This window comes from Miniopterus schreibersii (assembly GCF_964146895.1).
Source record: "Miniopterus schreibersii genome assembly, chromosome: 10".
Taxonomy (NCBI): Eukaryota; Metazoa; Chordata; class Mammalia; order Chiroptera; family Miniopteridae; genus Miniopterus; species Miniopterus schreibersii.
Genome location: NC_138110.1, coordinates 22,790,281 through 22,807,708, shown reverse-complemented (window position 1 = coordinate 22,807,708; position 17,428 = coordinate 22,790,281). Strand labels below are relative to the sequence as shown.

Below are 17,428 nucleotides of genomic sequence, written 5' to 3'. Positions count from 1 at the left end.
TTCTCCACACCCTCGCCAGCACATGTCGTTTGTTGATTTGTTGATGGCAGCCATTCTGACAGGTGTGAAGTGATACCTCATTGTGGTTTTAATTTGCATCTCTCTGATGATTAGTGAAGCTGAGCATTTTCTCATATGTCTCTTGGCCATCTGTATGTCTTCTTTGGAGAAGTGTCTATTTAAGTCCTTTGCCCATTTCTTAATTGGGTTGTTTGCCTTCCTCTTGCTGAGTAATATGAGTTCTTTGTACACTTTGGAAATTAGCCCCTTATCAGATACATCCTTGGCAAACATGTTTTCCCAGACCGTGGGGTTCCTTTGTATTTTGAGGCTGTTTTCTTTTGCTGTGCAGAGGCTTTTTAGTTTGATGTAGTCCCATATGTTTCTTTTTTCTTTAGTTTCTCTTGCCCTAGGAGATGTATCAGTGAAAATTGACTACATGAGATGTCTATGACTTTACTGCCTATGTTTTCTTCCAGGATTCCAGGATTTTTATAGTTTCATGACTTACATTTAAGTCTTTTATCCATTTTGAGTTTATTTTTGTGTATGGTGAAAGTTGGTGGCCTAGTTTTATTTTTTTGCATGCACCTGTCCAATTTTCTCAGCACCACTTATTGAAGAGACTGTCTTTACTCCATTGGATGCTCTTGCTTCCTTTGTCAAATATTAACTGACCATTATGGCGTGGGTCTATTTCTGGGGTCTCTGTTCTGTTCCATTGATCTATATGTCTGTTGTTGTACCAATACCAGGCCGTTTTGATTACAGTGGCTTTGTAATACAGTTTGATGTCTGGTAAAGTGATCCCTCCCACTCTGTTCTTTTTTCTCAAGATGGCTGCAGCTATTCGGGGTCTTTTTTGGTTCTATATAAATTTTTGAAATGTTTGTTCTAGATCTGTGAAATATGCTGTTGGTATTTTAACAGGAATTATTACATTGAATCTATAAATTGCTTTGGGTAGTATGGACATTTTAATGATATTAATTCTTCCAATCCGCGATCATGGTATATTCTTCCACTTGTTTATATCTTCCTCTATTTCTTTTTTCAGTGTCCTGTAGGTTTCCTAGTACAGGTCTTTTATATTCTTAGTTAAGTTTACTCCTAGGTATCTTATTTTTTAGTTGCAATGGTAAATAGAATTGTTTTTTTAGTTTCTCTTTCTGAGAGTTTATTGTTGGTGTATAAGAATGCCACCGATTTCAGGATGTTGATTTTGTATCCTGTGTCCTTGATGTGTGTTCCTGAGTAAGACATTCAAACCTCACAGGGACTCCATACTTTCTGGTTGTAGAAAAGAGAGATAGCAAAGTGGTTTTGCTGTAGTAATTCACAAAGATGTTGTCAGGATCAAATGTTTCTATCTTTAATACCTAACAGAGCATCAGACATGTAGTGAACATTGTAGATGTTTGCCAAATGAATGACTAAATGGACACACTGAGATCTGAAAACTGTAGACTGTTGTGCAAATATTTGTCATTTTATTGCTCTGAAGGCTGGCTATTTTCTCTGTGCCTAATTCAAGCTTATTCTCTGTTATGGAAAGTATTTAACTGTCTAACCCATGTTAAAGCAAAATAGTCCAGCTCTTTTAGGAAGAGAGGTTTCCAACGGCCAAGCCGGGTTTCATCAGTCACCACAACAGACATAGTGGTCACCAGTAGGACTTGGAAGAAGTAAGGACAAACAAAGTCAGAAAGGCTTTGGGCCACCTTGTGGGGAGACTCAGAAATACTGGAGAAAGCTTTGAGCAGACAGCTTTGCAGAGGCTAGTTTCAATGGAAGATAGGAGGGTGCATTAGAACAGTAAGAATTAAGAAAGCAGTATATCTCAAAGAGGTAAAATTTAGTATTTAACAATTCTTCTCTAATTAAGTAAAATAGAACTTAAATGCCCAAGGCGAGGGGAAAAAAAAAAAAGGTCATTGTGGTCTGAAGACAACAAAAGTATAACCAAAGAGACATTGAGACCATGAACTTCATCACATACAGATGTGACTAAGTTTTCTCAGGTACTTCAAAGCTCAAAATAAATTTCTCGCTTCGCTTATATCCTATTCCACCCTTTGTATTTATAAGTGAATCTGACTAATTTTAGACTCGACACTGTAAATAAACAAGCACAATCCTTTATAGAAAATCCATGGGAAGTAAATTTGGTGATATAGCCTTTTTCTTTTTCTTAATTTTTATGTCTGAACTAGGAAGACAGTGCTCCAATGTCACAGAAAACTAAGAACCATTCATCACCCTGAGAGAAAGCAGGAGGAACTGAGCTTCATCTTTAAACTTGTCCAGAAACATTGGCTCTTTTAACTGATGGAAACATCAACATGGTGGCAATCAGACTTTTTTAGTTTGTCTGCCACCCTGGGGAGGGGCTCAGGCGGAGAGTTGACGCCTGCCCTCTCCACCACCCTGACCTTGAGTGGGAGGTACCTTTGCTGTCGTGCCAGACCCTCAGCTTGCAGAGGTGGCCCAGGCTCAGCATGTCAGGGAAGTTGAACGTGTCCGTGTTGTTCCGCTCAAACTTGTTCCAATTGGCCGACTGCTTCAGGGCTAGGGTCCCGCTGTCTCCGTTCTCCCCAAAGATGGTGATGAACACGTTGGCATCAGTGCCTGCACCTGTGAGCATAAAAGACAAGGGCTTTGGGTGCTGGCCTCTCTGACACTCAGCCCTCTTGCTTTGGCATCCTTGGAGGAGCCAGGCATGCATATGGGCAAGTTCAGAGTCAGTGAGACCAAGGTGAGGTTGGAAAGGGCTGGTTAGTGTCCTGGAGCTCTTGGGTCTCCTACTCTATCCTTCGTTTAGCTCTGGGCTTTGTACATGCTGGTGGGCTCACTGGAGTCCCAGTTAGCAAGTGTAAATGGTTTAGTACAAGAATTCACCTAGTTTTGGGGAAATACGCCCACACTTACAAGGCATGCCATGTAGACTGGCTTTACAGTGTAGAAATACAGGCCTCCTCCCACACGCTGTGAGTTCAGAAGAAATAGGAAAGTTTCTTGTTCCCCAGACCTACCTCTCATTGATATACTACACTGGAGTTCATATCATTTGTTTAAGCCAAATAGAGGTATTGATCCCAGTTAAAAAGAAAATGCTTCTGGAAGAGGTGACCCTGTGGAGCTTATTTGATACACACCCTGTGTATCAAAAACTGTGGTTATTGATAAACTTATCAATTATTTTCTGAGAGTGCATCATGAGGGGATGGAGGGCCTTGAAAACAGGTAGACACTTGGAACTTTATGCAAAAAGAGCAAAGGTTCCATTGTGAGGAGAAAAGGAAGAAGGGAGGTGCCCCAAACAAACTTCACCAGGTGCCCAAAACAAACTTCACCAGTTGTATGGACCCATCTGTTATGCCTGAGATTTTACCATGAGAGCTTCATTTCTTTGGCTAAATGCTTCTCTGTTGAAAATGCAAACTACCAGGCCTAACAGGGCTAACAGGTTAATTCTAAAGTAGCCATTTGCAATCAGTGTAAATGAGTGTGCCAGATTCCTTGCAATAGTTCCTGGAGAACAGGCTTGGTGTGGGGTGGGGGGTAAGTCGGAGGCATTGCCTCCATGATGAGAGTGCGTTCCCTTTCAGCTCCAGGCCTTTACACACAATAGTGCTTTTGCTTGGAAGGCCTTCCCTCTGGTGTCCCTTCTGCCTCAGTGGCTTTCTGGCCTAGACTTTGGCACCAACTCTGGGAAGCCCTCCATGACTCTTGTCCCTTATCCCCATCTAGGTAAGGTGCCTTCCTCTGGGTTCCCAGCACATGTGCTGATAGAGCCTCACTGTCATTGCTCCATGACCATGAGGAAGCAACCTCACAAGGGCCCAAGCCCTATCTCCATCCTAAGACCCTAGGCCAAAACTGGCACACAGAAGATGGTTGGCAAGTGCAGGGACGTGGGAAGGAACCCGTGGGCGTCTGAGACGCAGGGCACCTGGGTGAGGGGTATTGGGAGGCAGCAGGAAGACAGGACCTTTGCATCGAGCTTCATTTTCAAAAGTGCTGACCATGCTGCTCGATAATGTTCTCCCCCACTGCTCCGAGGAAGGAGAAGAGCCAACTCAGTCACCCAGAGGAAACACTTCTATCCAGACAGCAAGTGACACACTGTGGAAAGGACTTGGATTGACTAACTTTTGGAAGGCCATCTAAAAAAAAGTCCTGACCAGAGCCCAGGGCCTGAGCCAGAACTTGAGGAGGGGCAAGGGTAGTGGGAGGTGGGAATGGAAGATGGCAAGGGGACCCCTGACTCACCCAGGATGTCACTGGTCTTAACTGAGACGGTGTAAGAAGTATACTCCATCATCTCCTCCCCGTTGATGACGGCGCACATCTCACACACCAGCGTCTTCTTGCCCTTCCGCTGGGACAGCCAGTCTCCGTAGTAGAACATGGTCAGGTCCCCAGTGTTCATGTTCTTCAGGAGGATCTGGGTGAGAGGACCCGGTGTGGGAACACCCTCCGTCACCTCCACTAGCCTCCCATCGGCAAATTCAATGCTTTTGGCTGAACCCCAAGGACCCAGAATCCCAGTTTTGAGACGAGTTCTTCTGACTCCAGGCACGTGGAAAGTACCCTCTCTGGGCAAAGACCCTGCCCTGTGTGCCTCGCTCAGGTTCTGAAACCCCCACCATGACTACCCTAGTTTAGGGATTTGGAAATAAACAATTTGTCCAAACATGTTTCCCAGATTGTGCACAAGAAATGTTTGCTGAATGGAAGACAGAAAATGGACCAACCAAGCCACCGTCAGCCACAAACACCTGGAACTAGTGCACTGAAGTTGGCCAGATTGTCCGTGGAGTGGGCACCATATTATTGGCTCAAGAAAAATCCGCTAATGGCTGAAGAGGGGTGTGGGACCCTAAGGGGGCTTGGGACAGAGGGTCTTCGGTGGATGGGGGATGAGAGGACTGATTCAGGGGAAGTAGAGGTCCAAGATGGAGAAAGAGGCAGCCACCTAACTGGGTGATCACAGGGACACCAATGCTCCCTTGCTGTGCTGCTTAAAGGTCCCACCACAGAGCGAGCCTCTTGCTGTCCCAGCTCCTGCTGCTCCTCTCTCATTCCTCCCAACTCACTTCCTCCAAGAAGCCCACACCAAGTCTCTGCTTGCTACAGTGCATGCTGGGTTCTCTGGCAGTTGATTCCATTTTGACTGGACACAAAGAAATAAAACTACGTTCTCGAATTAATTCATGTCAAAGGGGCCTATTGGATTGTACAGGCTGGGTTTGTGTAATAACCCTCTAAGGTGACATTTGCACTGTATCAAGGTTCACTGACAACCCAAGGAGCAGGAAGAAGGTGTGGGCTGTGGGTGGAAGGAGAGTGAGGGTGCAGACACATTACCCTCTCCAGGAACCACTCGGGCCGGCTGCCCAGGCCGTCAATGCGGATCCGCATCTTGGTGAAGGGAGCGATGTCCAGGATCTCCATGAGGAAGGTGTCATTCTGCTCCCGCTCAAATCTGGGAGTGGAGAGCAGGGGCATGGAAAAGGGAAGCTGGCTGTGGTGAGGGGCCCAGGTAGTGTCACAGACCAGATTCAGGGTAAGGAGAGAACAGGCTTTTACTCAGCCTCTCTCAGTTCCCACTCACTCCCCAATAGCCTGTCTCTTGCACCCCAGATGTGTTCCCCAAACACTGGGTTAAGTGAGTTTGACTGGTAGAAATGGTCCTGAATCAAGACCTACAGTTCTGGGTCTTAATCTCATTCTGTTAGCCACCTAAGCAGGCCCGGCTTCTCTCTGACACTTGGTTTCCTCATCTGTAGTCTGGGGAGAGTGACACTAGCCCTGCAATCTCACTGAAGTGTCACAGGACCAAACAGATGTGAAATCAACTTGAAATGTAAGAGGAATTTCATGCCTGCAAAGCTTTACAGGGCTGCCACAAAAGGTGGGGCAGGGTGTGCACTGCACAACTCTAGATGGTGCCATTCACATTTTTTAATATGCAGTCTGCACAACTGAATGCAGTGGCCCGAGAGTGGAAAGTAGAAAGTAGCATTGCTTTTGTTGCTATGACAATTTTCCTGCTGAATGACCTCATCATCTCAGAGATGCTCTATCCTTACTCCTCACGATCTTCCCACAGTGCTGCACATATAATGCGGCCTTCAATGCTCACTGATTGCTTGACTGCTGACTGATTCCAGATGCTGGGGGTAATGCAGGTGGCACTGAAGATGTGACATTGCATGGCAATTGCCATGCCTTCTTGAATACAAGACATATTTTTAAAAACAGAGGCCACAGCCACGGGGGCTGGGACTGCAAATGCTGCAAACCGAGAACTAACTTCTAGTCTTCAAGGCAGTGGGGCATAGAGCAGTGCAGCCTAATCTCTGTTGGTAACTTGCTCATGTGCACTTTATGATTATTAAAAGTAAAAATGTTCTCCTAAAATCTGCCCTAAACCCCTCCTGCTCCAGTTTAAGCCCAGTCTGTCCCTCTGGTCACGTGGAAACTGAAGGAGGTATTCAAGCAGTCCCTGGTTGAGCTCATATCACATACTGGAGATTCCTCTCAAGTCATCTTTCAACTCATTTGGTTGAGGGCAGGGTGGGGCTAGAAAGTGGACAACTAGATGTGTGAGGGGCAAGGGGCAGAGGTGGCCCCTGGATACCTGGCCTTCTTTTTGTCCAGCTTCATTTCCTCTGTGCTGCCGTTGATGCCGTAAAGGGTCATAAAGATGTTGGAGTCGGTGCCCCCGCCAACCACATCGCCCGTCCACACGGTCATTTCATAGAGCTCCTGCCATGAGAGGAATGCAGGTCCTGAGCCTTGGCCTCACCTGTCAACCCTATCGACTTGCCTCATTCTCACCAGGGCAAGATGACACTCCCTCCAAGCTCTGTGGCTCAGAAAAGAGTTCCTCTACCTGAATCAACTGTGAATTACTAGAAAGCAAGAGTCAGACCTTGTCACTTTATGTCCCCCACTGTGCCCAGTTTAGTACTAGAGGGAATTCTGTTTCAGATAGAGAACGTGTGTGCAGCAGAAACATGACTAAGAGTCCCAGCATTAACCAATTCCTTTGTGAATAGAATTCCAAATCCCAACCTAAGTCCATGCATCCTAGCAGCACGTGGTGGCAGGACAGTGGCTTTGGCAACCATCCAGAGCTCCATTTGAATTCCAGGTCCACCACCTGCTACTTGTTGAACATGGGCAGAGGCCCCATCCTTGCTAGCCTCTGCTTTCTCCACCCTTGCCAGCCTCTGCTTTGCCTACAGTGAAATGGGGACAAGTACTTTGCAGAGTTGTGAGAGCTACAGGCACCGGGCCTGCCACATGGTATGGCCTCAAGAAGCAGCAGCAGCTCTGGGTGACTGTCCCTCCTTCATGCTGCAGCCAACAAACACCCTGAACACCAGTGAGTGAGGAACTCATCAGGGGTGCCCTTTAAGGGAGCTCAGCCTCCATTCACTTGTGAAGTGGGACAACCACTTATTCCATCTGATTTTCTCTCTAACTTGGGATTTTGCCCTTCTGCCTGAGGTTTGCTGCAAAGAGGATATATTCCCTTTGTCTCCACCAGAGGGGGTGGGAGCAGCCTGCCCTTCCCAGGACCCTCACTGAGGCCCCTGCCTTGGTTCTTCCTCTGAGAGGCAGCCTTGTGGCAAAAGGGGTCATCTTCACCCATGATCTGGGGTGTCTCCTAGTCCTGGCTTCTTACTCCATTCCCTCTCACCAGGCGCCCAAGGACTAGCAATTAGGCCCCAAAGGTTCAGGAGAGACTTGCACACATGGCCGAGAAAATGCCAGGCTAACAATCTCCTTTGCACATATCTCGCCCTTCCCGTCCCCTATGGCCGCCACATGGTATTTATTCTCACCTGTGCAGGTGCCTGGTACCCACTAATCAGAGGCTTCAGAACTCAGAGTGCAAGTTATTCATCACAGGGATCATGCCTGTTGGATGCTGTGCTCTGTCAAGCAGCAGCTAGAACCTTTGCCATGATACTGCAAGATTAGAAGTAGTATTTTCAGGCCTGGCCCAGAGGACAGGTTTGTAGAGGGAGTAATTGAAGAGCCTCTCGCTTTGCCTGGAAAATCCGCTTAGAAGCTCTAACAAGGGTGTCTGTGATGGGCACAGAGCTATTGAGAATGAAAGAAGGAGGCTGATTTTTTGTTTTTTGCTCTTATCCAGACAGGCATGAAAAATCGAATGATCAAAATGAGTGCTTCGTGGTCCCAAGGAGACTGGCCCCTTAAGGCTGCTCCCCCCAGACTCCCATGTTCTCTGTGTTCATATTTCTCTCCTTTACACAGACACATCTTTTTCATATCGCTGGCGTGTTACCAGAAAGAAACACAGAAACAAGGCTTTTGTAATTCTGTCTGATATCAGACATCATGGGGAGATGGCGAGCCCAAAGAATCCTGTGGTTCTTTGTAAAGTGACAAACCTGTGTTCTTTTGTAACATGGATAACAGGGACGTGGGTCCTGATTTCCATGGACTAAAGAGCTCAGAGGGAGCTGCTGCTGCACTGAGTGGGGTGTGCATGCGTGCTGGGGGTGGCGCACACACGGGCCCACACACGCCCACATGCACGCTGGGAACTGGGTCAGGACAGAGGTCCCCGGATGAATTGTGTGCTCACCCACACAGACCGTCTGGCCACAGATGGAGATGTTTGGGGAGGGGAGGGAGGCTGTCTATGTTGTAGAAAGTTCTGTCCTCTGGCTCTCACACAGGGGAGGGGCAGGCATCCACTCTCCTGCCTGTCAAGGTTTTTAAATTTTTTTTTAATCCTCACCTAAGGATATCTTTTTCCATTACTTTTCAAAGAGCGTCAAAGGAAGAAAGGGGGGGGGGGGAGAGAGAGAGAGAGAAACATCAATGTGAGAGAGACACATCAATTGGTTGCCTCCGGTATGTGCCCTGACTGGGAAGGGGATCAAGCCTGCAACTGAGGTATGTGCCCTTGCCTGCAACCGAACCCAGGCCCCTTCAGTCCACAGGCCGACACTCTAACCATTGAGCCAAACTGGTTAGAGCCTGTCAAGGTTTGTTTTTGTTTTTTAAAATATATCTTTATTGATTTCAGAGAGAGGAAGGGAGAGGGGGAGAGAGAGAGAGAGAGACATCATGGATGAGAGAGCTGTCATTGATCGGCTGCCTCCTGCACACCTCCACCTGGGGATTGAGCTCGCAACCTGGACATGTGGCCTGACCAGGAATCGAACAGTGATCTCCTGGATCCTAGGTCGATGCTCAACTGCTGAGCCATGCCTGACTGGGCCCTGCCAAGGTTTTTACAGCTCATAACTCAGCCCTTCCTTCTGTTTCCATAGACAATATAGCAGCGCACACTCAGGTCCAGGGTGATTTCTTCTTACCTTTGTGGGACAGCTTCTGACTTAAATCTAGTAGCCCATTAGTTTGGATGCAGGAGCAGCGATGAGAGCTAAAGCCTTCTGTTGACTCCACAGCTTTTCAGAGAGAAAGAGAAGCCTGTGGGGTCACATGAACTAGAGGCCTCCGGGCTGCCAACTGGCCAGGTTTCCTTGGGCACCAGCACCCAGGCATCCTGCCTGCTGCCTCAGCACTGACCTGTGAGTTTATATAACTCATCTCAAGTCATTTGGCCAGATAGAGGTGGAGCCAGGACAGGAATGCAGAGCTCCTGCCTTCCAGCCTTTTCTACTTAAGGGGGGTCTTGCGCAGACAGCTCTCACTACACTCTGAGACCCAGAGGCTCACAGAATCCCAAATGCCATCTGTCCCCATCACCGTCTCTCTGGTGTTGATGGAGCATACTTGGAGAATAACCACTCTGAGCATCTATGTAGAGCAATTACTTTGCAAAGCTCCACATGGACTGTTCATGATTGCATTAGTTAAGATCTTACATGGAACAGAATGGGAAGCATTATTTCCATATGCTATATGAGAAAGCCAAGGCTCAGAGAGGCCAAATGACTTGCCCAAGGTCACACAGCAGGAGACCAGAAGAGACTTGAGTCTCCTGGCTCCAAGCAAAGTGCATCTGGCTGGTATACCAGGCTGCAGCTTCAGCCAGTGCCCCAGTGATGAGTTTCTTGCTTCCCTCACATCCATCTCCCTACTGCTCCACAACCCCAACTTGCACTGCTCTTGCTGTGCAATGCACACACACAGCCCCTCTCTATACCTTCACCCCGATGTTCACCACCATGGCATCCAGGAGGTCGAAAACCCGGGAGGTGACGCCATCTCCTCGGTCCTTGGCGAGCCAGCAATTGCAGCGCAATGTGTACTTGGTGCCCTGGGTGGGCACAGACAAACTCAGCTCCTCCACCAGCCAGCAGCTCTCAGGGGAGGCCCCATCATGGCCCAGCTGTGAGGGGACACATTGGGGCTGTGAGAATCTGAGCACAACTGAAAAGGAAGCCCTCCCTGCCCTTCTCAGCATTCCCTTCCCCATTCTGCAGTCTCCTTCCTCGGTGCTTCTTTCCAATGTGCTTGGACTCACTGACCCAAGTCCCTCCCATGAGGGGAAAGGATTTTGCAGATATAATTAAGGTCTCTAATCAGATGACTTTGAGTTAATAAAAAGATTATTCTAGGTGGGCCTGACCTAACCAGGTGAGCTCTTTTAAACGAGGGTCTAGGTGTCAGAGATGGAAGAAGTCAGAGAGATTTGAAGCAGAAGACATCTTCTCTCATTGGCCTTGAAGAAACAAATGGGACATGTTTCAGAGAGGGTCACATGCAGGGAATGAGGGCAGTCTCTGGGAACTGGAGGCCTCAGTCCTACAACCACAAGGAAATAGATTTCACCAACAACCAGTGAGCTTAGAACAGGATCCCAAACCTCAGATGAGACCACATCCTGACCCAGGAAAATGTGAGATAATACATTTGTGTGCTTTTAAGTTATTAAATTTGTGGCCATTGGTTACACAGCAATAGAAAGCTAATACATAAGGTATCCCCATTGGGTGGGTGGAAAACTGGGGCCTGGTGGGGTGGGTGACTCAAGCTGATGACAGAGGCCAGGAGGTCTTCCCTTGCTACCTGGTCTGAGGTGGGGCTCAGGTCAGTTTCTCTGCCCACCCTCTACTCCCCCTCCCACCCATGTACAGGTCAGCTTCTTCCTTCCCTGGGGGTGGTCACCATCCCGAGGCCCCAGGAGCCAGCACCTCTATTTTCTTGATGACGCCTACATCCAAGCCTCCAACGTAGAACTCCTCCACAGAGCCGCAGCTGAAGCCCTTCTTCCCCCGGGGATAGTCCAGCCAGATGCGGTTACTGAGCTCGTCATCTTCTCCAATGAGGATGATGAAGGCCCGGCTGTCGGTGGCTGCATCCTTCTGCTTCCCAGTGGTGACTGACACATAGTAGGGTATGACTGCAAGAGATCAGGGGGCCTAGCCTCATAACAGGCCAGGTGGACCAGGGCAGGCGAGTAGAGTTGGAAATGAGGCTTGGAGACTTTGTCTCCCTGCCTCCGAGACAAAGTGCAAGGGAGCTTTCCAGACTGGTGACTTATCTATGGTGAGTGTCTGCTCTCCAAGGAGTGAGGGAATTGGTGACTCCTAAGTGAAGGGCAAAAAGAATGTCCTTGCCACATGAAAACTTAGTTGCACCTGGCCGGCATGGCTCAGTGGTTGAGTGTCGACCTATGAACCAGGTCATGGTTCAATTCCCAGTCAGGGCACATGCCCAGGTTGCGGGCTCAATCCCCAGTGGGGGCATGCAAGAGGCAGCCAATTAATGACTCTCTCATCATTGATGTTCCTATCTCTCCCTCTCCCTTCCTCTCTCTGAAATCAAAAAACATATATTTAAAAAAACACACAAAACTTAGTTGCACCTAGCACTAACTGAAGTAGGGTAAGAACAATAATATTTCCCCAAGTACAGGGGATGCCTGAAAAGCTTACTATGTCAGCAAAAATGAGGTTGGCAAAACCAAGGTCTCACGAAAGTAGGACTGTAGAGAAGAACAACAAAATAGTATTATATATGTAACATGGTAAATGAAAATTCTAGGAAACATCCATTTCCATCCACTAAACCAGACTAATCATGAAAACTTGCTCAGGCAATGTGGCATAGAATTCTAGTTGCCCACCCAGTATTCATTCTCTTTGCAGCTAGGGGTGGTCATGATATGTAAGCAGATGTTGTTGGGGAAATTTCTTTTAAAGGGTCTGACTCAACAGGGTGGAGCACCTTTTTGACTCTTATCCTTCCATTCATTCTGCTTGGGGTGTGGATGTGATGGCTGGTGCTCCAGCAGTCATCTTGGAACCAAGGGCAACCTTTAGGATGGAAGCCACTTGTGAGGTTGCCAGAGTGATTAAGTTGAAAGAGCCCAGGACTCTGACTTCACTGGAGCTGTTATATCAGTAACAACTGCCTACCTTTGAACTTCTATATGAGAGAAAAGGAAAGTCCCTCAATTATTTAAGTCACTATCTCCAGGTCTCCGTCACTTACAGGTACAAATTGCTACAAGTAGGAAACTCTTCTAGCTCATCTTCCTCAATAACTTAGAAGAGGCTGCCCTGGTGTAGTGGGTTATGGTTGTACAATCTGTATCTTTTTGAAGTTTCCAAGCCAGACCTTCCTAGCTAGGATTACCTGTATTGTTTTCTGTACCTGCCCATGACCTTGTTTCATCTTTATAAAGAGAGCCCTGTTAGCCTTTCCAAAGTTGAGCACAGTACTTAATTAAGGAGAAGCACTTTCTTGTAGTTCCTGTCATTTATTCACATGGAGAGAAGGTAGAATATAAAATGATTGATGCTTTCTGCCCAGCCCCACACACCCACCACATGGTCTCCTGGAGAGGAATATGGTGGTGTCATGCTCTACACTTAAGAGAACTGAACAGAAAGGCAGTGCACATTTAAATGTCCAATAGAGAAATACAGAACTGCCTTTCTCAAAAATCTGGTTGGCAAAAGGAATTTGTCAGGGGATTACAATATTGTTTTTTGGAGGAGAGAAAAACAGGAGCCAAAGAGTGACTTGTCCATGGCCCCATTATTATTTTCAGAACCAGAAATGGAACTTAAATCTCAAAAAAAACCACCACCCAGCTCAGGACTTCTCCCCCCACTCCACCACATCATGCCTTCAGTTTGCGTGGCCAATTCCTTCCTGTGATGCTCCACTAACATGCGAGGGATTCTCACTGCTGCAGTTTAGCTCTGTACTAGGTACCCTGGGCTGAATCTATATCCTGAGAGTCTGGATAAGGGCAGAGTTTACCATGGTACCCTTCTGGTGGTGGGTCAGTGGATTAAGGGCATCATCAGTTTAACTTCTCTTAGCCTTTGTTTCCCCATCTGTACAGGGGGCTAACCCTGCCCTCTCACCTCTGAGGGTTGTTGTGGAGATGGAAATAGGCCATAGGTATGAAAACTGTGTGTAAATTATAAGACGTTAGATAGCAAGTTAGACACCCTCACCAGCGAGGCCCCTTGGGCACCAATGTCTGCGCACCACTTGGCGGTGCCATGCGGCGCTTGGAGTAAGGCAGACGACGGTGGGGCTGAGGCCTGGCCAGCCCGAGAACATCTTAAACACGTTCCCACGTGCCTGTTCCTCCTCCGAGCCCTCTGCTTGGCTTACCCCGGCCGTCCTGGACGTAGTTGGCCATGGGCCCGGTGACCGTGGCGATGTCCACACCGGCCATCTTGGAGCTCAGGGCGATCTCCCAGAAGTCGGCCGGGCTGCTGCAGTTGCTGCTCCGGTCCCCAGTGTACTCCTTTCGGGAAGAGCAGGACCCAGGCCTGGTCGTCCTCCCGCACCTTCCGCCCATGGGGCCTCCCCCGGGGTGAGGATGGTGACAGGCCTGGCGGAGCCCAGCCCCCGCTGCCTCACGCACCTTCTCATAGAAGAGCCTCTCCAGGCGCCCGTCCTCCTTCTTCAGGGACAGCCAGCGCCCGCACAGGAACAGGAACTCGTCCTCGTTGGTGTCGTTCCAGATCTCCACCTTCTCCACATACCAGTCTGCGCACCACTTGGTGTTGTCATGGCGGAGCTTAATCTTGTAGATGACGCCCAGATCGGCTGCCTCAATGATGAAGGTGTCGGCCTGGGGAGTCCAGATGTGGGGGCTTGGGTGGGAGTGCTCCCCATCTCCATCCACTCCTCCCCCATCCATCCAGCACCTCCCATACCCCTCAATTGTTGAGCTAAGTAGACCTTCCTAGCTGGGAAGCCCCCCAGGGCCAAAGCTCTGACTGGAGTGTTCCAAGGTTGCACTTGCACAGCAGCCTTGTTTTGCAATCCAGATCCTTTGGGAAAATCCCCGTGCGTGTCTGGAAGATGGACTCTGATGAGCTGTGTGAGGGGGGTGGGACAGGGGAGGGTGCTCTGTCCTGTCCTGGTAACTGGGCGTCCTTAGTTATGTTGAGTTCAGGTTGGAGACTGGAGGGTAAGAGCTGAGGAAGAGGTAGAAGCCTTCTGAATGATGGGAGGGGCTTCCCATGGGGAAGCCGGGAGGGAGTTGGAGGAGTCAGCCATCTGGGCTACAGGCTCTGGTGGAAGCAAGGCTGAGAGGAGTGCAGGGGACAACACCTGGAATGTGGTTCAGGAGGGTTTTGTGTAGGGTGTGACATAAAGCCCTCCTCTGTGTCCCTGATTACACCTTCAGGAAAGTGACATTACACTCTTGGGTAACTGGATTCTTTGGGGAGCATTCAGTAAGATGTGGAGCTCTAGGCCTTAGGTAAAGTGCAGTCAAAGCACAAGTTGATTGTGGTAGGTAGGAGCCTAGGGAGGAGGGGCAGGTAACCTTGAGTGACACCCACTTTTCTTCTGAAAGATGCGCTGAGTCATTGTGTGGAGCCCTGGGAACTCAGAGATAAATACTATAAGATGACCTCTGCTCCTTCCTGGGACAGCCCCGGAAGTGGAAGAAGCCACCTGTGGTTGGACTAGAGGCAGGGCTGGGAAGATTCTCCAGGTGGTGGCAGTAAGCTGAAGCTGGGGGCCTGGGCCTTCCAGGCAGCCAGGGCAGGTCAGTCTTCAGGCTGAGGAATCTGCAGGTGAATGGTACATGGCTGAGGGCAGGTGTGGACTCATGCTGGCCTGGGGCAATGGCTAGTGATTGAGTTCATTAGAGCAAAAATGGGCCCACCTTATGACACAGCAATTCCACTTCTTTGCATCTGTCCTGGGGGGACACTTTCATAGGTGAGCAAGGATGTCTGTTGCAGGATCATTTTTACAGTGGAAAATTAGGAGCTATTGGGTGTTCAGTGCTCGGGGAACAGCTAAATAGCTATGTCAGTGTCATGTGTGGAATGTTATGTGTGTGGTGGTTACAAAGAATGGGCCAGCTTTACTTATGCTTGAATATCCTGACATAGAAGAATTCCAAAGTGTCCCATTGCATACCAAAGGCAAGCTGAAGAAGCATGCATATACATGTCTCTTATGCAAAAAATTAAAACAAAATAGCATTATACATTTTCTATGGACACATATGCAGAGGAAAGCCTTGAGAAGATTAGGAGAGAGGAGAGAGTGTAGGGTGTTCTGGAACATGGGGCCCACGGGCCTGGAAGGGGCATTGCACACTCAGGGCTGGCAGCCGTGAAGCTGTGAATCCCATAGAGGGCTCAGGCCAGATCTGGTTGGGTGGAGAGCCCCTGATGGTTGAAGTGAGGGAGTGACTCCGTCAGCTTTGAACAGGTTAATTGGGGAAATCCAAGGATGGGTTGGATTTCAGGGGCCTGGAGCAGGGAGTCAGGCTGGTCCAATAAGTTAGGTGAGATAAGGAAGGACTGAGTAGAGATGGAGTTGACCAGGTTCATCTGGATTTAGAAGGGAAAATCTTCAAGACCTGGTGATTGATTGGATGTGGGTGGGGAGGGGGTGCTAAGAGGACGGGGATGTCAAGGACAACCCCTGGATTATGTAGCAAGTGGTTAGAGAAATGGGAGTTTTTAGATGCTCAGTAGTGAACTTAAAGTCACATAAATAGTGACAGAGCCAGCAGTGGCTGCAGCTCCCCTGATGAGATGTCAAAACCAGAATTGAGGAAGAGAAAGGATTGGGCAGAATGGAGGCAAAACTTTTGTTGTGAAGTCACAATTGCTAAGAGAAGAAAATCTGACTGCACACAGGGGAGAATGGATTGCATTACATTCATGTATACTTTCATTCATTTGTTCACTTAACAAATATTTATTGTGCCTGCTCTGTCCCAGGCTCTGTGGCTATAGGCACGAACAAAAATGTATCTGTCAGCTGTGTGCCACACAGGGCTGCTTACAGGCATTTACCAGTCATCTGCTCCAGGCACCAGTGAAGGCAGGGAAAGGTGTGCTATCCCAAGACTTGCCAACACCCAGTACTAACAAAAAGATTGCTTCATGCCAGGCACAGTTCTAGGCACTTCATGTGTTTTAATTAAATTAACTTGTTATATGGCAAAGGAAACTGAGGCAGAGAGATGCTAAGTAACTTGCCCAAGATCACATAGCTAGTCAGCAGCAGAGCCAGGATCTGAACTCAGGTGGTCTGGCTCCAGCCACAGGTCTGGGTGCCAGACCACTGCTCAGCACTGCCACATTCCACAGCAGCACATGTGAGTGAGCCTGGTGATCATGTCCCTACTATAGAGTCAGGGACACCAAAAGAGTCACTTGACCCCTTTGGCATCCCATTTTTCCAAAACAGATAGACTTCCTATTAACTACCTTACAAGTGCAAGGAAATTATATCCTCTGTGTGTGTGCATGTGTGTGTGTGTGTGCGCGAGTGAACCTGTGTGTGTGAGCCTGTGTGTGGGAGTGAGCCTGTGTGGTGTGTGTGTGTGTGTGTGTGTGTGTGCGTGTGTGTGAAATTATTTCTCTCTGATGCAAAGTGCTCTTCAGCCCAGCGGTCTAAGTAGCTACCACATTGCTATTCCTGCTTCAGAAGCAGTAACCAGAGCTAAAGGGAAACAATTTATGTGTATGGTGGAGCAAATGAATGGGAGCCTTCAGGCCTGACTCCCCTGGGACCTAGTGGTCATGGTGAGGCTACTCCCAGGTGGACTGGCTCATGGAGTCACCAGCCAGCTGCACACCCACTTAGATGACACCTACTTTCCTTGTCCCAGAGCTAACTCCCTCCTCACCTGCAGCAAATGTTTCAGCACTAAGGTCATGCTGGCTGAGGGTCAGGCTTAAGGAGGCCCCAATAAACACCCACTGGTTGATGCACAAAATCCCCATACACTCATGGCCACAGGCAAGACCACAGGTTGGGTTAGGAGCCAATCATGTTGCTCTGGTCATGCTGTGGCTACAGCCTGGCCTGTGGGATTTCCCGCAGATTTAGGTGAATGGAGAGATGAAAAAGAAGCTGAGGAGCAAGTGAAGGGGTTAGGGCAGAAAGGGCACAAGAGCGAGAGGAGGTGGGCTGGGAGACAGAAGGCGAGCTGGTGGGAAGGGACATTTGGACAGAT

The 17,428-nt window shown here is 48.6% G+C and overlaps 1 protein-coding gene across 3 annotated transcripts in view; it reads right to left on the bottom strand.

The window, feature by feature from the left end:
• The window catches only part of LOXHD1 (lipoxygenase homology PLAT domains 1), a gene marked incomplete at both ends in the record, with an annotated part of 135,828 nt that overhangs the window by 16,601 nt on the left and 101,799 nt on the right, over positions 1-17,428 (bottom strand). For 2 of the 3 annotated variants that reach the window (XM_081150176.1, XM_081150178.1), the window contains 8 exons: positions 2,449-2,634; positions 4,273-4,447; positions 5,371-5,488; positions 6,647-6,774; positions 10,163-10,348; positions 11,154-11,362; positions 13,597-13,732; positions 13,853-14,062. In XM_081150176.1, coding sequence (XP_081006302.1) covers positions 2,449-2,634; positions 4,273-4,447; positions 5,371-5,488; positions 6,647-6,774; positions 10,163-10,348; positions 11,154-11,362; positions 13,597-13,732; positions 13,853-14,062 — 1,348 coding nt within the window. The remainder of the gene's footprint in view (positions 1-2,448; positions 2,635-4,272; positions 4,448-5,370; positions 5,489-6,646; positions 6,775-10,162; positions 10,349-11,153; positions 11,363-13,596; positions 13,733-13,852; positions 14,063-17,428) is intronic. The other variant, XM_081150177.1, reaches the window with a different exon arrangement.